This window comes from Bos mutus, chromosome 13, assembly GCF_027580195.1.
Source record: "Bos mutus isolate GX-2022 chromosome 13, NWIPB_WYAK_1.1, whole genome shotgun sequence".
Lineage (NCBI taxonomy): Eukaryota > Metazoa > Chordata > Mammalia > Artiodactyla > Bovidae > Bos > Bos mutus.
The window spans coordinates 50,035,395-50,061,437 of NC_091629.1; the positions used below are offsets into that span (position 1 = coordinate 50,035,395).

At 50.5% G+C, this 26,043-nt stretch overlaps 1 protein-coding gene across 3 annotated transcripts; it reads right to left on the reverse strand.

The window, feature by feature from the left end:
- Positions 1-200: 200 nt before the first annotated feature.
- Positions 201-25,407, reverse strand: SLA2 (Src like adaptor 2). 3 transcript variants are annotated; one of them, XM_005896015.3, is made up of 8 exons: positions 25,045-25,407; positions 21,959-22,092; positions 17,118-17,217; positions 16,669-16,755; positions 14,553-14,656; positions 2,326-2,475; positions 1,459-1,591; positions 201-1,072 (listed from the first exon to the last, which is right to left on the reverse strand). In XM_005896015.3, exons 2-8 carry the CDS (start codon positions 22,047-22,049, stop codon positions 907-909), a joined length of 831 nt encoding a protein of 276 aa, XP_005896077.1. In that variant the 5' UTR covers positions 22,050-22,092; positions 25,045-25,407; the 3' UTR covers positions 201-906. The 3 variants fall into 3 exon arrangements, with proteins under 3 accessions (XP_005896077.1, XP_070237782.1, XP_070237783.1); XM_070381681.1 differs by having other exon boundaries at positions 2,326-2,529; XM_070381682.1 differs by lacking the exons at positions 201-1,072; positions 1,459-1,591; positions 2,326-2,475 and adding an exon at positions 13,029-13,930.
- Positions 25,408-26,043: the final 636 nt, after the last annotated feature.

Here is a 26,043-nt window from a genome sequence, read left to right on the forward strand (position 1 = left end):
TGGCCTTCCCTCCCCTTCCTTCTTCCCTCTTCTCTCTGCTCACTTAGCAGCTGCAGCCAGGCCCCTTTCCTTTCATGGGCAGCAGGGAAATGGAGGACTGGAGTTGGTACAGGCGGTGGCCTTGACTTTGTGGAGAGAGGGCTCCCCGCCCTCTGATGCCCCTGCCCAGAGAATGTGCCTATAACCTCACCGCAGTGTGCTGGGCTCAGATGGTGTCATTTTGCATTTGGCCACAAGGTGGCGAGGCTGCTGTAGCCAGAAAAGCGTAGTCAGGTTCAAAGGATGAGCCACACAATGAAACAGACCTGAGAGCTAGGACTGTCCCAAGAAGGGGCTTAACGGGGATGTGGAGGACTTGGACTGTCAGGGGTCTTGCTCTTGGCTTGGCGGTCAGGTGGGAGCTGGCCAGCCCAGGTTCTGCTGCTGTTTAAGCCACCTATTCCCTCTGCTTTCCTGTTCCTTCCAGGCCACAGTCCTACCTTCAGAGGTGTGGTAGCATTCTGAGCGAGACTGGTCAGTTTTCTTTAAATGGTTACTTTTTCCACCTTGATGCTGGTGGTGGTTTTCTATCTTGTGGGAGGAGTTGTGGGATGGAAAATGACTCTCGACAGGCAGGACATGACACTGGAAATCCCAAACTCAGGAATTGACTGGGTCAGACCCCAGAGGACATCTGGTCTCTTTTTGGAGTCCTGGCCCTGTTCTTAACTGCTCCAGACTCCGAACTAGAGGTTGTAGGCCAAGTCATCACGCTGAGAGGAGGTTAAGTGATTTCTTAGGGCTAAGAGGGGAAGGAACAGAGGATACTGCTGGGCCCCTGGATGTGCCTCTGTGCCCCAGCCCTCCCTTCCCCTTCGTGCCGCCTTGCCTTTGGGGTGCTTGCTCAGGCTGAGCTGAGATGGGGCTCTAGGTGCCGCAGCCTTGGTTACCCTTTCGCCGTCTGCTTTCGGCCTTGGCATCGTCCAAGGAGGTGTCATCAGTCAGGCTGATGTAGGAGTTCAGGGCCTCCCGGAGCCCCTCACTGAGGAGGGACTCCTCCCCTGCAGCAGATGCTTCAGAGAACAGGAGGGAGCTGTGGAGAAGGGACAGAGCTGGGTCGGGAGCCTCCGCTTCCTCCCCGCCCCTGCCACCCAGTCCCTGCTCTCAGAACCTGCTGAAAACCCCCTGGTTTCCTGTTCCCTGTCAGATCAGACCCCTGCGTGACCTCACTCAGGCCTGGTACTCTTGTACCCCATCTTGTCTGTCCCTCCACCTTGGTGTCCAGGCATGCCTAGTATCCGTGCCCGCTTTGGCATCCCTGCTGGTCCCCCCAGCAGACCAGCTGAGCCTGGGCTGGCCTCTGAGTTCAGACGATGCTCGGTGGCTCCCAGGTGTCCCTGAAGGTGACGCCCCCAGTCCAGGTTCCCAGGGGCGGGTCCTTCTAACTCTGTTCCACTTCCCCTTGCAGGAGCCCCTCACCTGTCCAGCTCTTTCCAGTTGAGTGGTGTCGCCTGCACAGTCACAGGTGGGGGTATGGCCTTGCCAGGGAGTGGGCCAGCCCTCCGCAGGGCACAGGGCTCCTTGAGGAGGCAGCAGATGTCATCCGCCAGCTCTGAGGAAGAGACCTAGACCTTTGACCTGGCCGACTCCAGCCCCGTTTCCCTCGCCAACCAACCACCCTCACCCTGACAGCCTTCCACACTTGGCTAGTGGGAGGGGAGCCCCAGACTGTTCATCTGGAAGCTGAGATGCAGTCAAAGATTCTGGGCTAACTGGGGAGACTTAATTTACTGTGTGACTTTGGGTAAGTTGAGGGACCTCTCTGAGCCCCAGTTTTCTGATTAGGAAAGTGCTTTGGAAAGAAGAAAGCTAAGGGATGATCAGTCTCCACTTGTTCGGTCAGTATCTGCTGCCTGGAACAGCTGTCCAGAAAGCCCCTGATCAGTTTTCTCAGCAGTGGTCTTTCCTCTCTGCCTCTGACACTGTGCTGTTACAGGATAGGCACCAGAAGATGCTGAGAATTGACTAAATTCCACAGTAACAACAGCTGTGGGCCTAATTCCTGCGGAGAGAACCGTGCCAGCCGTGGGGGACCTTGACTCAGAACCACAGTGGTCAGTGAGGTACTGGCCTACACACCCACAGGACATCTGAGTGGCTCTGCTGGTGTGAGATGAAGCCGGGGCTCCCAGGCTGCGTTTCTTGGCACAGGGACTGGCGTGGAGAAAGGGGCGGTCCCTCTTCTGTCTGGATATTCTCCAGCAAGTAAACTGTCCGAGAGATGACTGACTGCCCCCAAAGCCCAAATCCCCATCTACTCTCGTATGAGGCGGAGGCCGGCCGTACCAGAGTAGTGGTCCACCAGGGCCAGGAGTGAGGGGAAGGTGAGGCGCGGCGAGATGTACAGCCAGCCGTTGTCCAGGCGCTGGATTCTGTAGTGTTTGATCCGGTCCCAGGACGCAGGGCGGCTGAGGCGGACCGACAGGGAGTAACAGCCTGAGGAGGAAAGGCTCTGGGTGGGACTAAGGCCGTGCTGGGACCCAGCCCTGCCTAGGATGGGAGAAGGAACGTGTGAAATGGCCGCAGAGAGTGGCCACGAGGCTCAGACAGAAGGGGAAGCAGAGGGGAAAGACAAAGACGTGCTCTCTTGTTCACAAATGACAACGCATTCGTAACAGCTAGGGTCTCGTGAGGATGAAATGAGATCATGCACACAGAGTGCTCAGAACAGGGCCTGCCACAGTTGAAGTGAGCATTAAGTGTTGGCTGTTCTTATAAAGACCCAAGTGGACGGAAGTGTTTTAGAATGTGATCAGTAGATGTCAGCAAGGATGCAGAGAAAAAGGAATTCTTAGCCTGCTGGTAAAAAGGTAAGTCAGTATAAGCTACTTTGGAAACAGCTGGCATTAACTAGTCGAGTTGAACGTGCCCATACCTCACAACCCAGTGGTTCCATCCCAGCATGATCCCTTGCCAATACAAAACCAAAAATATTCAGAGCAGCACTGTTCAGAAAAGCCCCAGACTGCAAACAGCCCATATGCACTCAAGAGAATGGTAGATTCTAGAAAGTAACACTATTCAGTGACAGTGTTAGTCGCTCAGTAGTGTCCGACTCTTTGTGACCCCATGGACTATTGGCCTCCAGGCTTGTGTGTCCATGGAATTTTCCAGGCAAGAATACTGAAGTGGGGTTGCCATTTCCTTTTCCAGGGGATCTTCCTGGTGCTGGGGTCAAACCCAGGTCTCCTGTGTTGCAGGCAGATTCTTTGCAATCTGAGTCACCAGGGAAGCCCCACTATTCTGTAGTAAAAGTTAATAACCACCATGCACACAAGCATAGGTAAATGTTTAAAATAATGAGCAGAAACAGCAAGTCACAGAAGCATACATTCAGTATGATTCTATTTATATAAAGTTCAGAGGCAGCCAAGACTATATTGACTATATTGCATGTGTGGCAAAGCTAGGAAAAAAAGAAACTGATCAACAGTGAAGCAGGCAGGGGGCTTCAAAGGTAATGATGCACAGTTGCCCACCTACGCTGATAGGTGGGCACATGGGTGTTGCTTTTATTAGTCTTTAACCTATTGCTGTTGTTCAGTCATTAAGTCGTGTCCGACTCTTTGCGACCCCATGGACTGTAGCATGCCAGTGTCTGGTGTCCTCCACTATCTCCTGGAGTTTGCTCAAATTCTGTCCATTGAGTCAGTGATTCATGTCCGCTGAGTAGATATATAACCATCCTGTCCTCTGCTGCCCTCTTCTCCTTTTGTTTTCAATCTTTCCCCACATCAGGGTCTTTTCCAATGAGGCGGCTCTTTGCATCAGGTGGCCAAAGTATTGGAGCTTCATACATTAATGTTATATACACTGATGCAAGTGACAGAATTTTTCCAGTTTTTTTTTTTTTAGTGGGGTGGTGCATCCTAAAGGAGATCAGTCCTGGGTGTTCATTGGAAGGACTGATGCTGAAGCTGAAACTCCAATACTTTGGCCACCTCATGCGAAGAGTTGACTCATTGGAAAAGACTCTGATGCTGGGAGGGATTGGGGGCAGGAGGAGAAGGGGATGACAGAGGATGAGACGGCTGGATGGCATCACCGACTCGATGGACGTGAGTTTAAGTGAACTCCGGGAGTTGGTGATGGACAGGGAGGCCTGGCGTGCTGCGATTCATGGGGTCGCAAAGAGTCGGACACAACTGAGCGACTGAACTGAACTGAACTGGTAGTTTTGGCCATGCCATGTGGCTTGTGGGATATCAGTTCCCAGACCAGGGACTGAAGCTGGGCCATAGCAGTGAAAGCCCAGAATCCTAACCACTGGGCCACCAAGGAGTTGCCTGTTTTAGTTTTTAAAATAAACTTTATTGAGAGATAATTTATATAAAATGAAAATGCAAATGTTTAAAGTATACAGATGATAGGTTTCAACAAAAAACAGATAACTGGCCATGGTTAAAAAATAGAGGAAAAAAGGACTATATAAAATTGTAACTATATAAAATCAGGCCTAGAATAGTAATTTTCAGCAGATGAGGATACATATGAGAGCTCTCTATAACGTGGGATTCATTTCTTCAGTCAACACTTCATCAAAGCGAAAGGGGGGCTCCCCTGGTGGCTCAGTGGTAAAGAATCCCCCTGCCATTGCAGGAGACATGAGTTTGACCCCTGATCCGGGAAGATCCCACATGCCGAGGAGCAACTAAGCCCGTGTGCCACAACTGTTGAGCCTGTGCTTTACAGCCCAGGAGCTGCAGCTGCTGAGCCACATGCTGCAGCTTCTGAAGCCGCGTGCCTCGAGCCTGTGTTCTGCGACAAGAGGAGCCACCACAAGGACAAGCCCACACACCGCAGTGAAGAGCATCCACAGCTAGAGAAAGCCCATGTGCAGCAAAGAAGACCCAGATCAGTCAAAAATAGATAAATAAAATTATTTTTTTTAAAGCCAAACAGGAAGAGGGTTTTTTAGTGGTATAATGGTAATAATCTATTATTACTGTCTAAGGATCTAAAGCTATCTGTAGCTTTCATTTATTGAGTGCTTACTATGCACCTTTTATATGGGATATAATTCTAACCACCCTATGAGGTAGGTACAATTATCCCCACTTTACAGATGAGAAGACTGGCACAGAGAACCTGGAAGAAGAGGCAGTGGCCCTGTCACTTAACCTTTCCCTGTGGAATGCCAATGGTATGCAGGAGGGAATTTCCCAAAGCACAGGCACTGCTTGGTTTTAGGAAGCTTTTACTTTGAGGAAATGGTCTAAATACTCCATGAAAAGGCAGAGATTTTCAAACTGTATTTTAAAAATACAACTACTTGGGACTTCCCTTAGCTCAGAGGCTAAGACTCTGAGCTCCTAATGTAGGGGGCCTGGGTTCGAGTCCTGGTCAGAGAACCAGATCCCACATGCCACAACTAAGACCCCATGTAGCCAAATAAATAAATATATATTTAAAAACCAATACAACTACTTGAGAAACACATTTTGACTTTTAAAACATAGGCTAAAAGTAAAAGATGAAAAATATGTATCATTCAAACATTAATCATAGGAAGGCTGGAGTGATTATATTAATACCAGAAAAGTAGAATTCAGGATCAACAATATTATCAGAGATAAGAGGATGTCCTGCATTTGCATGCACTCAATCACAGAGATTAAAGACACAGAAGCAAAGCCGAGAGTATTAACAGAAGAAAGAGATGTCCATAATCATAACTGGAGATTTCAACACTCCTCTCTCAGTACTTGATAGGATAGAAAATCAGTAGGGAAATAGAATAGTTGAACAATGCAATCAGCCCATTTGGCTTAATTAGCCAACATTGGACCCAACAAATGCACATGGAATATTCAAGGCAGACTGTAGACTGGGCCATAAAAACAAATTTAAAAGTACTGAAATAATTAAAGGTATAGTTCCTGACTACAACAATTAAATTATAAATTAATTAATAACAAAAAGATATGTGGAAAATTCCCAGATACTTGGAAATAACCCAGAGATTGAGGAAATTACAAGCAAAACTAGAAAATATTTTTAACCAAAGAAAATTTTGTGAGCTCAGCTAAATCAGGACTTGAAAGTACATTTGTAGCTTTAAACCTTACATTTCAAGAAAAAGGCATAAAATAAAGTTTCTACCTTAAAAAGCTGGAAAAAATAAATTTTTGTAGAAGGAAATAAAGCAGAAATAAAAAATAGAAAACAGAGAAAAATCAAATGCTGATTCTTTGAAAAGATTGATAAAATTGATAAACCTTGAGCTAGATTGATCAAGAAAAAAAGGAAAAAACCACACACATACATTGCCAACATCAGGAAGAGGGGACATCACCATAGAAGAGATCCTACACACATTAAAAGGATAAGGGCATGAACAACTATGCCAACAAATTCTACAATGTGGGTGAAATGGACAAATCCTTAGACGACACAAATTACCAACACTGATGCAAGAAATAGAAAATTTGAATAGACCTATATCTATTGCAGAAGTTGAATTCATAATTTTAAAACTTGCTGCAAAGATGACTCTGGGCCCAGATGGCTTTACTAGTGAGTCCTATCAAACATTTAAGAAGAAATAATTTCAATTTTACACAAATTCTCTTAAAATATAGAAGGCAGCATTTTCCTACCCATTTCATGAGATCACCAATTAACTTGCTATATAAACCAGCTAAAAACGTTATAAGAAAACTATAGACCAATATCCCTTTATATATATATATATATATATATATATATATACACACACATACATACACACACACACATATATATATATAGACAAAAAAATCCTTAACACACTGTTAGCAAACTGTACCCAGAAATATATAAAAATGATAACACAATATGACTAAATTGACTTTATCCCAGGAATACAAGTTGATTTAAAAATTGAACATCAGTGTTAACTCACTATATTAGTAGAATAAATGGGGCGGGGCGGGGAACGATCATCTGGAGAAATGTAGAAAAATAATATGACACAGTTCAATTATGATTTTTAAAAAATAAAACTACAAATAGAAGATGTAATAGTTTCCTATGGCTGCTGTAACAAGTTACCATATATTTAGAGGTTTAAAACAACAAGAGTGGATTATTTTACAATGCTGGGGGTCAAAATCCTGAAATGGGTTTCACTAAACAAAAATCAAGGTATCAGCAAGCCTGTATTTCCTCTGTAGCCTCTAGAGGAGAACCCCTTCCTTTGCCTTTTCAGTGTCTAGAAGCCACCTGCATTCCTTAGTTCATGGCCCCTTATTCCATCTTTATTCTTACCCTCTTGCCTCCCTCTTGTAAAGACCCTTGTGATTTCACTGGGCTCATCTGGATAATCCAGCATAATCTCCCCATCTCAAAACCCTTAGTCACATCAATAAACTCTCTTTCGCAATGTAAGGTAATTCACAGTCACTGGTTTCAGGGATTTGGACCTAGACATTATTGGGGAACTATACTGCTATCACAGAAGGGTACGTCCTCGTAACCTGACATAGAGGATCTGTGAAAAATCTGTAAGTAACATCATACTTAATGGGAAAGACTAAATTTTTCCTTCTAAGATTAAGAACAGAGCAAGAATGCTCTTACAACTTTACTTGTTATATATTAGAGGTCGTAGCGAGTGCAATCAAGACAAGAAAAAACAACAAAAGGTCTATGGGTTGGAAAATAAACTATTTATCGATAATGTGTGATCATATATGTAGAAAATCCTAAGGAACCTACAAAAAACCTACTAGAACTAATAAGTGAATTTAGCAAGGCTTCAGGCTACGAAGTCAGTATTCTTTGAGAAGTATGGAGTAGGGTCCCTGCTTCCTTTTCTTTGTCTTCTACTTGACTCTGGAGACACCTTGACTTTTTATCTTTAAGAATCTCTTCTGGGGCTTCCCTGGTGGTCCAGCGGCTGAGAGTCCACCTGCCTGAGAGTCCATGCAGGGGACACCAGTTCAATCCCTGGTCAGGGAAGATTCCACATGCCACAGAACAACTAAGCCCATGTACCACAACTACTGAGCCCGTGTGCTGCACCCACCGAGGCCTGCTCACCTAGAGCCTGTGCTCTGCAACGAGAGAAGCCACTGCAATGAGAAGCCCGAGCACTGCAGCAAAGAGTGGCCCCTGCTCACCACAAGGACAGAGAGTCTTTGCAGCAATGAAGACCCAGAGCAGCCAAAAGTAACAAGTTTTTTTTTTTTTTTTAAAGAGATATATCTCTTCTGGAGCTGTGTTGTCACCCTGAAAAAGTTCTCTGGTTGGGAAAGGGCTACATATCTGAAAATAGTCTCTGGAGGCCAACCAGTGAGCTGAACTAAGTGACCAAGTTCCTCTATGGGGCCTGGTTCTCTAGCCACCCCATCTTGGCCACTGTAACCACAGTTACCAGAACCAGGAAGGGTCCTGACAGCCACACTGAGAACCTGACGGGTAGACTCAGAGATAATACGCTCTGTCAACCCCATGTGGGGACAGGCCTCCTACCAAGGCATCTGCGACTGGTCCGTGTGCCTGGTACCTTGCTGGCCCATCTCACTGCACGCTGCAGCCAGTCCCAAATATCTACTGCTGTCTCTCAGCTTTAGGACATCTTTTAAACTTGGACTGTCTGGGTTCACATCCCATAGAGTCACACCCTATAACACCCCTGCATACTATAACCCTACTTGTGTCTCTAAAACATTATTTGACCTCTCAGATTTGTTTCTTCATCTATAAAGGGGGATCATAATTGTCCCTGTCTCAGGAGATTGCCACAAGGATTCAGATGGTAAAGTAGATAAAACATTCAGCAGGGTTTGGCATATAGCAAGCATCCAGTACTCCTGATCCGTTCTCTGCCTCTTTGCTCACATTGTTCCCTTTATATGGAACACTCTTCCACCTGAGTCAACACCAGTCTTCCTTTTACAACTCAGTTCCTACTTGGACAACTCTCCAGAGCTTGTTCTCTGCCTGGGAGAAGCCCCAGCTCTCCCTCAACATTACCCCACCCATCATATAACCAACGGTGAGTCTCGCGAGGGACGGTTCTAATTTATTTGCCCACCATTTTCCCATCTCAGAAAATAGCAACACGATTCACCCATTACTAAGCTCCTAACCCCAGAACTGTGGTGTTGGAGAAGACTCTTGAGAGTCCCTTGGACTGCAAGGAGATCCAACCAGCCCATCCTAAAGGAGATCAGCCCTGGGTGTTCTTTGGAAGGAATGATGCTAAAGCTGAAACTCCAGTACTTTGGCCACCTCATGCTAAGAGTTGACTCATTGGAAAAGACTCTAATGCTGGGAGGGATTGGGGGCATGAGGAGAAGGACATGACAGAGGATGAGATGGCTGGATGGCATCACCGACTCGATGGACATGAGTTTGAGTGAACTCCGGGAGTTGGTGATGGACAGGGAGGCCTGGCGTGCTGCGATTCATGGAGTTGCAAAGAGTTGGACACAACTGAGTGACTGAACTGAACTGAACCCCAGCATCATCCCTCAGAGCTTCCATTCTCTCTTAATCTCCCTTCCAGCCCTACAGAAAAACCTGAATGTACTGGCTATGTTCAGAACAAATCTGGAAACCAACCACTTCTTACTGTGGCTTCCCACTTTCACCTCATCCCCTGCCACAGCCTCTCTTTGCACAGTATAGGGATCAGATCATGTCACTCCCCTGCTTAGAACCCTGTCACATTTAAAATAAATCGGAAGCCCTCACCCTGGCAACACCTTGTGTGACCTGACTTTGGGTGACCTTGAATCTGCTCCCGGTGCACACCTGCCTCCCACAGAGGACGCGCCTGTTGACTTGGTTCCTCCTAATTACCGCTTTGTTGTTTCTCTGTGGCACTTGCCGGGCTGCTGTGTGTGCTCAGACGAGTCTGACTCTGCAAACCCATGGACTGCAGCCCGCCAGGCTCCTTTGTCCATGGAATTTTCCAGGCAAGAACACTGGAGTGGGTTGCCATTTCCTACTCCAGGGCACTTGCCATGATCAGACGCATAATGACTATTTGTTCACTATCCACGCTGCCAACTAAACTGTGGGCAGGTATCTTGCTTTTTCTGTTGTTGAATCCCCTGCTACTTGTAACAGCGGCTGGCACCGAGTCACCATGCAGAATTTGCTGAATGAATTACTGAATCTCAGTGATGAACACTGGACACAGGCATGATTAAAAGCAGACTCGAGGAGTCCTTGCCACCATCTGTACTCCAACTGCTGAGCACACATGGTGTGAGGGGGCAGTCTACCCTACCCTGGTTCTTCACCCTCTCTCCTCCCCTCAACATACATATATGCACTCATTCACTCATCCATTTATCCAGTAAATATCTGTTGAGCAGGAGCTGGCACTGCGTGAGCCCCGGACACAGGTAATCAGAACTTCGTTCTCTGGGGCACGTTTTGTGGGGCATGTGCCAGGGATGTCTCACTGGCACGTGCCTCAGCCAGAATTTTCCTTTATGGTCCTCATCCTTATGTTTAGTTCCCCTGCTCTTAGACCACACACCTGACTTCGTTTTAAGAAATAAATGTATTGCGGCTACAGAAGAGGTCTTTTCAGGTGGCTATGGGAATTGAGAGCAAAAGGTGGCAAACAACCCGGGGATGCGACACTGCAGTGGGTTGTGAAGGATGAGTAGGCGTTGGCCAAGAGGAAGAACGGAGGAGGGGGCTCTCCAGGCCGAGGGAGGCTTGTGTGCAAGGATGCAGCATGGAAAGAACAAGCAGTGTTTGTTCATGGAGCATTTTGGTAGGCAGGGGGCTGGGAGCCAGGCCGTGGGAGCTGCGGCTGGTGCAGGGCCACTGGGAGACCCACGGGGGAAAAGGCAAGGTCCTGGGGTTGCTGGAAGCTCAGGCAGGCTTCGCCAGTGTCACAGGCTGGCCTGCAGTGACCTGTGGGGCCAGGCACATGTTCTCCCAGGTGTTCTGACGATGATGCCAGGAGGAGGGGAGGGGTCCACAGTAGTGTGAGATTAGACTAAAAGCTCTGAACTTCCACTGAGACTTCTGAGAAGCTAAGAGTCTGGAGGATGCTGCACCTTGGCCCCTCAACTGTCTGGAGCCTGAGGGCAGGAACCACAATTTAGCAGGCCTGACTCGGAGAAGATGCTTTTAAGCATTTCTCAGCTGACAGAACACACAGAGGTGAGCCCCTCAGGGGGAAGTGTGTACGGTTCATCAATCTCTTATGCTCAACAGAGTATCAACACACAGGAGGACAGTAGAAAGGTAAGAGGGTGGTGCTCGTGGGGCCTGGTCCTGGCGCTGACCTCTAGCACAGTCCTGGGACCTCCAGAAGCCCTTCGAGCCCCTTCACAGACCAAGATTTTCAGCCTGACTCAGACCCTGCCATGGTTCCCTAAAACACAAGGTACGCCAGAGGGACTCTTAGGAAGATGTAGGGGCCTCGTCCCCTCCTGACTCCAGGCCCCGAATTGTATTCTTAGGAGCGCAGTGCCCCAGGACTTCCTCCTTGGTCCATCCACAGACTCAAAGCCCCTGTAGAATTTCCCTCCCAGAGGTACATCCACACCTTGGGCCAAAGAAAATCTGGTCTCACCCACTCAGTCGACAGTTAATTACCATTATAGATGACAAGATGCATTATGCAAACATGAAAAACACTGTCTCTCATTACTTGATTTTGGGTTCCCTAGACTGGAACTTTGTTTCCAAACTTAAAAGAACAGGAGAACCGGCCGGAGAGCTTGTGACGGAAGCAGATTTCTGACCTCTGTGCCCCACAGTCTTATTTGGCAGGTCTGTGGTGGGGCCCAGGAACACACTGGCAAGATGTTTCCCTGACGATTCCTGTACACTCGAGTCTCAGAACCACCATCCTATGGCGTCACTTGGGCCCCTACAGCTTTAGTGTCAAACTTTTTTTTGACCACAAACCACAATACGAAATTTTACATTGTGACCCAGGACACCGTTAAAATGACTGAAAACAAAAGTTTGATGAAGTAGTATTTTCCCCAACCCCAGTGAGGCACCCTAATGTTTCAGCTGTATTTCACTTTAAACACTCACCAGTCCAGATTCACCAGCTTAATGGGTCTCAACCTTGGCTGCACATCAGAATCACCCAGGGTGGGGGTGGGGGGCTTTTATAGCTTCCAGGGCCCAGGCCACACCCCTGACCAATTAAATCAGTAACTCTGGGGGTGGAGGGCAGGCATCAGTACTTTATAAATCTCCCCCAGATGATTCCAATACATAGCCAAGGTCTAGATCAGTCCTGACTCTGCGATCCCCCGGACTGCAGCCCACCAGGCTCCTCTGTCCGTGGGATTTTCCAGGCAAGAATACTGGAGTGGGTTACTGTTTCCTACTCCAGGAGATCTTCCTGATCCAGGGATTGAACCTACGTCTCTTGCACCTCCTGCATTTACAGGCATGTTCTTTTCCACCGAGCCACCTGGGAAGCCCATTAAGGTCTAGATCTTAAAGTGTGGTCCCCAGACTAGCAGCAGCAATTATCAACTGTGAACTTGTTGGACAGGCAAACTCTGAGGCCTCAACTTACCAAATCAGAACTGCCTGGACCAGGTCTTTGGTCTAATAAACCCTCCAGGTGATTCTGATGGCCACCCAGGTTTGAGACCCACTGGTCTATAACCACCGACTTAACCTGATTTCTTGACCCACAAATGGGTCGTGACCCATTTTCTTGACACGCATTCTCCAAAAGGAAGCCCCAGATGAGAGATCAAAAATTAGTATTGGGAAACTGCTACCTTTCCTGTAGAACTGGCAATTTTCTTTCTTTTTTGATGAGAGCTGCCTTCTGTACTAATCCCTTCTGGCGTTGCTGTGGGAAACCTTAGAGTCAAATCTAACCTTAATCCCAACAGTTTTGTGGCTCCTTAGAGATCTTACGGATCCTTTACACCTTAAACTTATACAGTGCTGGATATCAGTTATGTCTCAATAAAACCAGAAGGAAAAAAAAAAGACTCTCTGGATTCTTATCTGCTTTCTCCTTTATTTCTCCACTGGTTCCTCCTGTATATATACCTTCTTAGAAAGGGGGCAGAGTGGCAGTAAAGTTCCGGTCACTATGCTCTTGGGGTTCAACCAGGCCAGAGAAGGAGCGGGGGTGGGGCAGCTGAGCACTGGAGCACTTCCTGTGGCTTCTCAAGCTCACTGGGGCCTGGTCTGCAGCACCCCTGCCCCCAACAGCACCGCTATGGTTTCCTGTTTGTAGCTACCGCACTTGAGCCAGCCCCCGACCCTGGTCAGCCTACTGGTGTGTGTGAGGGGGTGATGCTGGTACTTTCGGGAAACAGCAGAAGGGGCTGAGGAGAGGTGGAGTGGGGAGGGGGCTCCCGAAGAAAGGAAAGGAGAGGCAAAGATGTGCTGGAAGGAGCCCCAGGAGGGAGACTTGAGTAGAGAACTGAGTACGCCCCTGACAATGCATCAAAGTTAGTTCAGTTCAGGGGAAGCACAGAAAGCCCATCCTACAGAGCCTCTCCCCAGTCCATCCCTGAGGTTGCAATGAATCACCATTATCATGATAGGTGGGCCTCTCTTGGGGGTCTGAAGTAAGATGAACCTCAGCTGGGTTTGAATGCCAGCTCTGCACTTAGTATCTGTGTCTCCCTAGGCAAATCGTTTCTCTTCTCTAAAAGTCTCAGTTTTCTCATCTGTAAAATGGGAACATTGGAAGTACAACCCTGCCCCTGCAACAGGGCTGTGTGAAGGCAATTAAAGGGCCTAACATAAACATGAACGCTGTTCCTCTCTGTCCCTGCTGTAAGGGACGCCTGGCTGCAGTTCAGAGAGTAAGCAAGGGCATCAGAGACAGACTTCACTTCATGTTTTGTTTGCAAAGGCCCTGAACCTGGGGTGGGAGAGGCCCCATTTGGATGTGCAGTGTGACAGGTCTCCATCCCTCTGTGGGCTTCTGTTTCCCCATCTGCACAACAAAGAGAGGAGGGTCATGAGGTGACTCTTGGTGGGTTCTCTGGCTCCAACTGGCTAATGACCCAAAGCACAGAGACCTTGTCAACTTGTCAACATTTTGCCAAGAGATCAGGATCCTATTGTGTCTTGGGGAAGGAGAAATCATTGCTGGTCAAGGCAGGGAATGACTGCACTCTCCTATGACTATATGGTAAGTCCTGGTTGCCAAAGCGTTGGCTGAGCCTGGATCCCTTCTGTGGGCAATTCATACCCATTTTTGGAAATGCAGGTCATTGCCTCGTTGTTTTTTTTTTTAATATTTTCATTTATTTATATGGCTGCACCGGGTCCGAGATGCAGCACTTGGGATCTCTAGTTGTGGCATGTGGAAACTAGTTCCCCAACCAGGGGTCAAACCCCGGGCCCCCTGCATTTGGAGCCACCAGGGGACTCCCCTTTCCCCGTTGTTGATGGGTTCTCAAGGCCGCAGCCTGTGGTCAGTTAGTCAGGCCGCCCAACTCTGAGGCCAGTCTCCAGCCCTCCACATCTGGGCTCCTACCGCTACCCCCGAGTCACATCACACCTGGCTCTTGGCACAACAGGGACGGACCCAGGGTGGCACTGAGCTTACCCACCTCTCCTGGTCTGGCTCTCCCGGATGAGGAAGGCCCCTCCGTGGTTCCCAGGCAGCAGCAGCAGTTCCTCAGCTTTCTCCCGGCTCAGGCCCTCATACAGCCACCTGGGGGTGGGGAGAGACGGTCGGGGGTCAGCCTGGGGGTGGGTGGGCCAAGACCCTACTGGAGCCTCTCCTGCCTCTGTGGACCTCCAATTCCAACTGTCCCATGGAGAGTTGGCCTCGGGGTCTCTCAGGCCCCGCCGCTGTGTCCTGGTCCTGGCTCCAGGGCCCTCAGAGGACAGTCTCACGGGGTCAGCCCCAGTCTTCTCTGACTGGAGACCTCATTCCCAAATGGCCAGGGTCTGGGGGCAGGTTAGGTGATCCCAGATCCTCTCCTGTCACCCGCCCAGTTCCCCCAGTACCCGTACGCCATTCACTCACATTTCTAAGCCTTCACCTCTCTAAGAATTGTTCTTTTTTTTTAAGTTTAGTGAATATTTTATTTGAAGTTTAAAGTTTAACTATGTAGTCAAACGGTGTGCAGGTGAACATTTACTCATTATCACTGAAATCTCACTTCGATTGGAGATTATTTGTGGGTCAAAAGTTTGGAACTATAATGTTCAAGACAGTCTAAAATTTTGAGAAAAAAAATTACATAGTCCACAGATCTTCATATGTGCTTCCAATGCTGGGATTCTTGATAATTCTGGGCCCACATCTTCCTTCCTCTCTTCATTTATCCTCACCCATATATGTCCACGAGGGACTCCATTGCCATGGAAAGTTCAAGGAAGTTTTGTAGGAATTTTTTGGCGTACTAGTCCATCTGCTTCACACTGTCCCCAGAGTCATTCCTGGGTTGTTGCTGTTGTTCAGGGGCTAAGTCGTGTCCAACTCTTTGTGACCCCATGGACTGTAACCCACCAGACTCCTCTGTCCTCCACTATCTCCAGAGTTTGCTCAAATTCATGTCCACTGAGTTGGTGATGCTATCTAACCATCTCATCCTCTGCCGCCCCCTTCTGTTTTTGCCTTCAATCTTTCCCAGCATCAGCCAGGGCGGGCCCAAGCAAAGCCTTAAGAAGCCAATTTGATGGAAATGGCTGTCATTCCGTGAAATTCCACAGTCTAAGCCAGAGTCAGGGTTGAGTTGATCCCAAGTAAATAAGAAGCTGTGATTTTCTTGGTGCCAGCAGCAAACTTAGCCTAATTTTATAGCAAATAAAACACATCCTTTCATAAAGAGGCTGCAAATGAAGTCGTGGCCAGAAAGGGGACTGACTCTCAGAGGTAGTCAGTGTTTCCTCGGTTTAAACTTCAGTGTCAGCTATGGGCACAAAACTCTGCCCAGCAGGCCCAGGCCACAGAGAGACACGCAGGCCACGTGGGCTTCACCCTGCCTCTGTGTGAACTGATTCTATGAGGGGTTCTCATGTCTCAGGATCAGAGCCAGGCATCCCGTGAGCTTCAGAAAGTGAGGCCGCCCCTGAGTTCTAAGTTTGCCTCAGAACTGAAGAGTGGCTGTCACAGCGCACTCAGTGATACATTCCTGGCTCCAGGTTATTCACTGCCTTTCTCTCTCGACACAGAATTTGCTAAGGAGTCAGTCTGTCCCTTACTCTTGGCGAGAGATGGCTCGCACTTCGTAAGAGACCATGTGTGCCCAAGTCCAATCCTCCCAAGTAAATGCCTTTTGGAAAGGCCACCCAAGGAGACTCCCTGGGCACACTGATGCTCAGCATTCTCCACCACCAGATTCTTGTGTGTGCGTGTGTGTTAGTCGCTTCAGTTGTGTCTGACTCTTTGTGACCCCATGGACTGCAGCCCGCCAGGCTCCTCTGTCCATGGGATCCTCCAGGCAAGTATACTGGAGTGGGTTGCTGTGCCCTCCTCACCAAATTCTTGGCCACCCTCTAAGGACCAGGCGCCACATCTCCATGAGGCCTTCGTGAGCCCCCTCCCCTGGGCTCCCAAGCCTCACAAGCTGACCTGAGAGAGTCAGTTGTCAGCCCCTCTGAAGGACAGGGTCCTGGCCTGATTGGCCTCTGACGCCAGCTCTGCTCAGATAAGACTGGGCTTGTGGGAGGAGACAGCAGGAAGCCCCTGAGGCAGGGCCTGGGATGGGGACTCACCCATGGGCGATTCTGGCCACGTGGATGCTGGGTATGCTGTACTCTCTGCCTGAGACGTCCGACAGCACCGTCCACCAGTCTCCATCCCTGGAGAGAGAAGGACGAGGGGGCCCCCTTCTCAGAAGGGCCAAGCCCTGGGAAGTGCCCCTGGGGGACTCACGGGGACCCCCCAGGCTGGTTCCTGTGGCCACCTGTCCCACCTGAGTGTCCCAGGCTTCCTTGCACCAGCCGGTCCAGGTATCTCCTGGGCAGCAGGTGGTCTGATTCAGGGCCCCTCCCCACTGCTTCTCCCTGCAGGAGTGTCAAGCTGTAGACACTCCACCTGTGTGAGCTCAGCACCAAAGGCCACGCTCTTTTCTCCTGGAAGAGGCCCCTCCACCCCTGAGTGCATCTTCAGGGACTGGGGGAAGGGACAGGGCATCCAACCCACCGCCCTCGGAAGGACTTACTCCGAGATGATGGTCAACGGCTCGCCCAGTCTCAGCGACAGCTCTGCCTGCTCGCCCACTGGGAAACTGCCCAGGGCCACGGCCTTGGCCCGGCTCCTCTCTGGAGGGAGGGACAGAGGTGGTCACCCTTGGGCCAGAATGTGAGTTCCGGTGGAGGTTGGGTTCTTCCATCAGTCCTCCCACAGGCACCCGGGGTGGCATGTCTGCTGGGCTCCCAAGGGGTGCCTGGATCTGATGCTTTTCCACAGGGCTGTGTAGAGCCCAGGGCACCCAGACATCTCCTGGGCCCCTCAGGGAAAGGACTGGCGTGGCAAAGGGAGTGGGGCTCCTGACTACAATCCCCTTTTTTTTTTTTTGACTGTGCAGGGTCTTTGTGGCAGCGCATGGGCCCTTCGTTGCTGTGCACAGGCTTTCTTGAGTTGCAGTGAGTAGGGGCTACTCTCTAGCTAGTTGCAGTGATTGGGCTTCTTGCGGCAGTGGGTGGAGGATGGGCTCCAGAGTGCGTGGGCTCAGCGGTCGAGGCGCATAAGCTTAGTTGCCCTGTAGCATGTGGGATCTTAGTTCCCAGACCTGGGATAGAACCCATGTCCCCCTCACTGGCAGGCAGATTCTTAACCACTGGACCACCAGGGAAGTCCCTGCTGCTGCTAAGTCGCTTCAGTCGTGTCCAACTTTGTGCGACCCCACAGATGGCAGCCCACCAGGCCCCGCCGTCCCTGGGATTCTCCAGGCAAGAATACTGGAGTGGGTTGCCATTTCCTTCTCCAATGCATGAAAGGGAAAAGTCAAAGTGAAGTCGCTCAGTCGTGTCCAACTCTTAGCGACCTCATGAATTGCAGCCTACCAGGCTCCTCCGTCCATGGGATTTTCCAGGCAAGAGTACTGGAGTGGGGTGCCATTGCCTTCTCCAAGGGAAGTCCCTACAACCCCATTTTTACACAGATCATCACAGGAGATTTTGATAGCTAACTGACAGTTCTAAGCAGGTATTAGCCTAGATTTCTGAGCTCAGCTTCTGAAAGGCACTGATGAGGTGGTTACCAGATGGACCAGCTTTGAGGGGCTTGGAGGGGGACATGGTGGGTGAGGGTTCCTGGAGGGGCCCAGGACATCACCCATCTGGAAGGGTGCTGTAACTCTGGAGTGCCTGCACATGGGCAGAGTGGTTCTCTCGTGACTTTTGTCCTGAGCAACAGGGGCAAGTCTGCGCTGCCCCCTCAGAAGTGCAGCCCCAGGCCCACTGTGACAGGCCTGGCCCAGAGCAGGTGCCCAGCAGGAACGCATGGCTCTGTCAAGTGTCTTAGTCACACACCTGCCATATCTTGCTGAGCACCTGCGGTATGCATCGTCTCTGTTCAGCCCCATGACACAGCAAAGCAACTGAGGCTCCGCAGGGCGCTTTGCCGGGAGTCCTTCTCCACCCGTGGGGCACTGCTCCTGGGCCCAGGGAGGGTGGACTGGCCTGCACAGCACATCTCTGAAAGGCCCAGACTGCCTGGGAGGCTGACGTTCAAAGAGGGAGTCACAGAGACAGAGGATGCCAAGCCACCCCCACCCCTACCCCACGCCACGCCACCAGGACTGGTCCTGAGAACACAGGGGCCTTGAGGCCTAATCTTGAGGTTGGAGAGCAGGAGGCAAGCAGCTACCTTTAGCACAGGATGCTCATCCCCTCACCCCACTGGGCACCAGCCTGTCCCGTCTAACTAGACCTCCTAATGCCTGTCCAGGCCCACTTTTACTGAAAAATCCCATCCTACTGAGCACCCTTCACCCACACCCCAGTGGCCCCCTCCCCTTCCTCCTCATCCCATCTCAGTAGGGGCCTCTGAATCAAGCTATGGGAAGCAGTCAGGGCCAGAAAGAAAGGTTTATGTAACCCACAGATGCTCCTCAGGGCCTGAGAGGCCTCTGTGAGGCCCTCTAGACAGAGCTGGGGCCCCAGGAAGTGAGGGAGGGACAGAAGAGGACAGACAAGGACCCAGGGGATGGAGCGGGGCAGACACAGAGCTGGACTCTTTATGGGGGCTGAGGGCCTCCGGGACATGGACAGAGTGAGACTGAGATTCTGGAAATGGACCGGTTCCTGCATATTCTCCCAGACCCACATGGAGATCCCCTTGTTGACCCCAGACTAGAGTCCTCAGACCCTGGGGCCTGGCCATCCCACGGGGCAGGGGAATGCCTGATGCTCGAATACACGGTGCGAGTAAGTCTGGGGAGGGTGTCCTGTGACAAGAATGGAAGCAGGTGGCCAGAAGGGCCCCTCTCCCTTCTGGAAGCCCTGGCTTTGCATCCTCAGGAGCCACTGAGTTGCACATGCTGCCCCCTGACGGGTCCCCTCCAGTGGCTGAGTCATCTTCATTCTTCACTCCTTGGATTAAATGAAATGTCCCCTCCCTGACGAGCCCCTCAGCCCACACTCTGAATCAGAGACCCTTAAAACTGTCACTAAAATCTAACACAATTGTAATTGATGGTTGCTTTAGCTCCTGTCTCAGGGGCTATGCCTGCCTTGTTCACAGCTGTGGCCCGTCCTTCCCCTGGAGACCCTGGGAGAGGGGGGTACCCAGTTCCCCTCTGTTCCCACAGGCAGGGAGGGCCCCAGGACACCTGCTGGGGGTCACCCCTCTCAGCTGCCTCGCCATGAGTCAGAGCTACCTTGAGGGCACTGCCTGTGGCTTGATTCAGAGGAAATAAGGTGGAGGTCTGTGTGGTTTCCACATCTCTTCCTGCAGGGCCCCACACTCTGGGTGTACAGTGAGTGGCAAAGAGGAGGCAGCTGCCTGCCCACCAGGTGTCTGCAGGGTCCAGGTGTCGATAACACCTGGATCTGGGATCTGGGGGAGGCTGGTATTAAAGAAGGGAGGATACTGGGCCTTCCCTGGGGGTCTAGTGGTTAGGACTACTGACTTCTACTGCAGGGGGCATGGGTTTGATCTGTGGTCGGGGAACTAAATCCTGCAGCCTGTGCGGTGTGGCCAGAAAGAAAACAAATAATAAAAAAAAAAAAGAAAGGAGGATATTGGGGATGGGGGCAGAGAAGTGGAAAGGACGTCCCCGCCAATGTAGAGGACTCTTCAGATTGGGGGCAACACCTGCCAAACCCAGACATCCAGACTGTGGCTCTGCACTCTCCCACTTCTGTTTACCTGTGTGGCTATGTCCTTCCTCCTAAAAGTGCTGATGGTTTACAGTAATCTTGTTATCTGTGATGGTTACTTTTGTGTGTCAGAGTGGCTAGCCCACAGTACTCAGATATTGGGTCAAATACTAGTCTAGAGGCTGCCATGCTGCTGTTTTTTAGAGGAGATTAACATTTAAGTCAGTTGTTGTTCAGAACTTGTGTCCAGCTCTTTGCAACACTGAGGACTGCAGCACGCCGGGCCTCTTTGTCCTCCCTGGAGTTTGCTCAGCTTCATGTCCATCGAGTCAGTGATACTATCTAACCATCTCATCCTCTACCACCCCGTTCTCCCTTTGCTTTCAATCTTTCCCAGCATCAGGGTCTTTTCCAATGATTTAAATCAGTAGGGTTTGAATTACCCTCCACTTTGTGAGTGGATCTTCTCCAGTCAGTTGAAGACTGAGAGAAAAAGGCTGATGTCCTTCGAAGAAGAAAGAATCCTGTCTCCAGGCTCCACTCTGGAATTCAGCAGCATCAGCTCCTCCCTGGTCTCCAGCCTGCTGACCTGCCTTGCAGACTTCAGACTGGCCACTCCACAACGGCGTGGGCCAATTTCTTAAATTCTCTCTTACACACGTGTGCACACACATACCCTACTAGTTCTCTTTCTCTCTGGAGGCTGCTGACAAATGCATTATCAAAACCCCAAATCAGAAAGTGATGTTAGAAAGGATTTGTGGGCTGTTTTAGGGAACAAGAAAAAACTGGGGCTATAGTTCTAACATCAAAGTATTAGATACTGCAGGATATTTTGATGGCCTAATCATCTTAATCATCTGACTCATTGGAAAAGACCCTTATGCCGGGAAAGTCTTAAGGCGGGAGGAGAAGGGGACGACAGAGGATGGGACGGCTGGATGGCATCACCGACTCGATGGACATGAGTTTGAGCAAGCTCTGGGAGTTGGTGATGGACAGGGAAGCCTGGCATGCTGCAGTCCATGGGGTTGCAGAGTCGGACACGACTAAGCAACTGAACTGAACTGAATCATCATAAAAACAGACATTTTTAGTCAGGACTGCCTTAGAAAACCACAGTGATAGGTTTAGCCTATGCCTTGTATGAATTCATTTTTCCAGGCATCATAGCTCTATTTTGCTTCAAGTATTTCATAGCACCTCTCAGGATAACAGCATCACCATCCAGCAGAACTTTCTGTGCTGATGGAAATGTTCTATAATTGTGTTGTCCAATAAGGTAGCTACTAGCTACATACGGCTGGTGAGCACTTAAAATAAATAAGGCTGGTGTGACTGAGGAGCTGAATCTTTGATTTTCATTAATTTCAGTCTAAACTGAAATAGCAACATAAGGTTAGTGGCTGTGGTAATGGACGGTGCAGCTTTGGAGAGCAGCGGAAGTGGGCTGGTCTGAGAGCTGCAGCTCAGTCTCTGGATAAGCTGAGTTGGGAGGAGGGAAGCCTTGGGAGACGCCTGGGGCCCATCACACCCTCCAGTTCGCTCGGGTCACCCTCTCACATATTCTAGTTTATCTGGGTTAATGTTCTGACCATTAATATGTACGCTCCGCGAGAGCAGGGACCCTGGCTGTGGGGTTCATGGGGAGGCGAACGCTCAAGCTGTGTTTATACTTAAAGCTGTGTCGGAGTGGCTGGTCAGGAAGGCCCTGGCTGTCCCGGGGCCCATGGCCTACCTGCTTGCATGGGCTCAGGATTCTGGCCTTGCACACAGGGGCTGAAGCTTGGGCTTGGAAGGGCTTTCCCCCTGCTGGGCTGACTTCCCATCGTTCCTCAGAAGAACACTCAGGAGCACATCGCCAAGAGAAATCTGAAAGAGATGCTGTGATGGGGACGCACCATGGCTCCCCGAGCCTGGTGCCCAGACCCCCGCCTCCTCCTGCTCCTGCCCACCCCTCCTCCACCCCGCCCTGCCCCAGCTCAGCCCTGCTGACCTCCTGGCCGACACAAGGGAACGAGATCCCTCCCGTCAGCACCAGGCTCCAGCCCCTCCCCACCAGCCTCTGAAGGCTTTCTGCAAACCAGACCTTGTTTTCTTTTCATCCCATCTTTTCTATGCTGCAGCCATGCTCCATTCAATGTTTCTGGGCCTTTCCCTGTGTGAAGTCCCCTCCCACTGGCCGGAAGACCCTTTTCCCATTTCCGGCCTGTCTGTATCCCACCCTCCCCAGGAAGTTTTCCCTGAATCCCCCAGCCCTAGCTGCTCATTTCCATGGTTCCTCAGAACCACTGCCTGACCTGGGATCACATTCTGTCACCTGGGGGGCAAGGGCCAATGACAGGACAGAGTTCATTCATCCCAGGCACACCGGGACCCATGGCTGGGTGGGCAAGGGGGATCTGAGGGGACTTGGGAGCTGGCGCGTCTCGTGAGCTAAGGTGACACCGAGCACAGTGACCAGTGTCACAGGGCAGAGTAGGGTGCCTGGGAGGCCGTATGACACAGTGGTGACTTGCAAGTCTGTACAGGATTGGCTGTCGAACCATTTCCCTCTCTTTGCCTCCATTTCCTCGTTTGAAAAAGGGGATAACGACACCCGCCATACGGGCCTGAGAGATAACGCGTGTGAAGAGGCTGGCCGGTGCCTGCTTTTCCTTTCTCACACCCTGAATGTCACTTCACCAGAGGCTGTTTCTGGGGACCTTCCCTTGTGTCCCTCTTGGCTCCCTGTTGTGCTCTTCCCAATTTTTAATTATTCATGTGCTGGGGTGCTTGTTTAACCAGTCACGATTCCATAGCATGCTATGAACAAGGACCTCTCTGTTTGCCCAATTCCTCGGCATTTTCACCCACCGATGGCACTTGATGAACATTACCTAAATGGATGGAGTGATTACAAGCTCTTTGGATAGGTGTTTTATCCTTGTTTGTTATTGCTTAATCTCTAAGCTGTGCCCAACTCTTGCAACCCCATGGGCTGTAGCCCGCCAGGCTCCCTTGTCCATGGGATTCTCCAGGCAAAAACACTGGGGTGGATAGCCATTTCCTTCTCCAGGGGATCTTGCCCATTATCTTTAGAATAATTTAAATTCTCAGGTTTCCATGGTAATGCTGATTTTTTCAAACAATATATTATTAAGACGCTGCAGGAAGGTGGTTTCATTCTTTGAGACAGTTTCAGTCTTTTCCTTACAGACAGGACACGATTACACCAGTGTGGGGACATGGCAGTCTCCATCCTGCCTTTGAACATCTCCCTACCCCTGGGTGAGGACAGCTGCTCGCCATGATCATGGAGGGGCTCCCGTGGCCTCACCAGCCATCCTGTCTGAGGAGTAAAGGTCCTGCCTTAGAGGTTAGAACATCTATCTGTGAAACCATCTGCCATCTCCTGCCATCAACACGGGGAAAACAGGATCTGTTTGCTCTCCCTCCTTGGGTAGCTCAGGCCCACCCTTAGGGGATGGCTCCTGGCAGCCACTTCCTGCTCAGACTTGGAAATCCTGAAACCTTGGCAGCCCGAGCTGGTGCTGCTGCCTCCTGGGGTCTCTGCTTCCCTCAAGGTCAAGGCAGCTTTTCATGGTCAGGTTTTCAACAGTCCTGCTGGTCCCAGCCTTTCCTTCCCTTGGGTATGAGGCACAGACATGGGTCCAGAAAACCCCTGGGACAGATCATGCCTGGCTAGCGCGAGGGCTTAATTCAGACCAACCAAACTCAAGCTGTGTGACCTCAGGCAAAGCACGCGACTTCCCTGAGTCTCATGTGTGAATCTGGGAATAATACTGACACCTCGGGCTGTGAGAAGCTGAGCAGCCTGGCAGGGAGAGTGTGCTCAGTGAAGGTTGCTTTCTTCTCTTTGAGCAAGACAAAGTCACCACAGTTACCAACCACACTAAACCCAGAGGCTTCTTCCCGCTGCAGGTAGAGGTGGGGGCTGGGCCGCAGGAGAACCCTGCACTCAGGCTGCCAGCCCCCAGCACTCTGCCAGCTCCCTTCACCAGGTCAGGTCAAGGTCGGGAAGACGTCTGGGGGCAAAATGAAGACAGGGGTGGGCAGACCTAGGAAGAGGAGGTGGTATTGGCCCAAACTTAAAGAGAAGAATCTAATAATAACTGTGTAAGTATCTGAACAACTTACTCATGTTAGGCACTTTGCAGGGGCCCAGGCATGGGCGGAAGAGTTAAAGACAGCTGAGGTCAGCACACCCACCGCCCACATTGTTTTGATCATCGCACTTGACCTTTTGAGAGATCCCAGGGTTTGAATACCATTCCAAACAATGACCAGGGCCCAGAGAAAGTGACCTCGCGCTCTGTTGGTAGCTGGTTATTGCAGACCTGGGTCTACAATCTGAGTCTTCTGTGTGTTTGTGCTTCTGAAAATAATTTCTCAGTGGTGGAGGTAAGTCACGGATTTGGATTGAGCTAAAGGGAGAACCCCTGCCCTCCCTTTTAGCTGAGAAAGATCAGCTGAAGACCTTTTTGAGAGGAACTGTAGACTCCAGAACTGAATGTGCCTTCAGAGGTTATAATCTAGACTCCTCGTATCCACTGACCATATGGCTATCGCTCAGAGAGGGTCCCCAAGTCACACAGCAAGTTGGGAACTGAGATGAGACCAGAATGGGTGTGAAAAGCAGCTGGAGGGAACAGCAAAGGGGAAGAGGAGGACCCTCAGAAGCCGTTTCTCACAGCCTCAGCAGAACCAACTGCCCTTCCCGTTGAGCTTATTTCCCAACTGTATAGCCCACTCCCAGTCTTGAGGGGACCATCCTTCCTCACAGTCCCAAGGCCATCAGAAAACAAAATCAAGCGTACTTACTGGTTTCCTGTCATCAGAGTCTTGGGATGGGGGACCAGCTAAGACGCATGTTTTAGCTGAAGAGGTTGGAGCTGTCAGTGGGGTGTAAAGTCTTCTAGAAGTCTGCCAATGTCCTTAGTTCTAGGCCACCCAGAAACCTCTTGGCCTGAGAGAGTCTTCAGGGAGCTTTGGGGAGCTCGGCATCTGCCCGTGGTAGTGGTCTGTACCCCAGGGATGGGACAGGACCCCCGTGCTCCTCAGAGACCTCTGACTAGGTGGCCCTGTCAAGTACAGCCAGGCGGGGAAGCAGGACCCACATCTCTGAGCTCTGCTGCAGGGTTCTTAGGGCTCCTGGCTCACATCTGCAGGCTCTGTGGTTCTCACAACCACCCGTTTCCTCTGACGGCATCACAGACCATCAAGGAGCCACCTTCCTCAAGTTCCTGTTTGTGGGGGAGAAGCAGCTGCCACGTCACGATCCCGGAGGGAGAGGCTTCTCTTCTGGCTCTGGGGTTTGGGTCTGCTCTGAGGAACACAAACCCAATGGGTAGCCAGGCTTCCCTGATCGTCACCATCACCTGAGGGGGCTTGCTAGACTCAGATCCCTGAGACCCTCCCACATCTTCTGAATCCAAGTCAGCAGAGGAGCAGCCCCCAGACTCTGAATCTTCACCACTCCAAGAGATTCCTCTGGCTGGCAAGTATGGGAAGCATTGCCAAGAAGGCAGGTGTCCCAAAATTTACTGTGTCTAGGGAAGCCCCTGGGGATCTTGTTAAACAGTAGATTCTGGTTCTGTGAGTCTGGATGGGGCTCAAGATTCTACATCGCTAACAACTCCCAGTGGATAAAACCATGTTGACCATCTGGGAGCCACACTGTGCGTGGACCTGGACAGTGGTTCTTCAAGTGTGGTCCCTACGCCAGTAGCCCCAGTACCATCTAGGACTTCGTTTCATAGGAGGGTTCTCAAGGCCCATCTTAGGTCTACCCAATTAGAAACTCCATGGTGGAGGGCCAGC

Coding starts and splice junctions, on each gene's coding strand:
- SLA2 (XM_070381681.1), bottom strand. CDS start 22,049: ATGGGAAGTCAGCCCAGCAGGGGGAAAGCCCTTCCAAGCCCAAGCTTC. Junction 17,218..21,958: donor TCCTGAGCCCATGCAAGCAG/GTAGGCCATGGG, acceptor CCCTCCCTCCAG/AGAGGAGCCGGGCCAAGGCC. Junction 1,592..2,325: donor CCTGGTGGACCACTACTCTG/GTACGGCCGGCC, acceptor TCTCTTCCTCAG/AGCTGGCGGATGACATCTGC.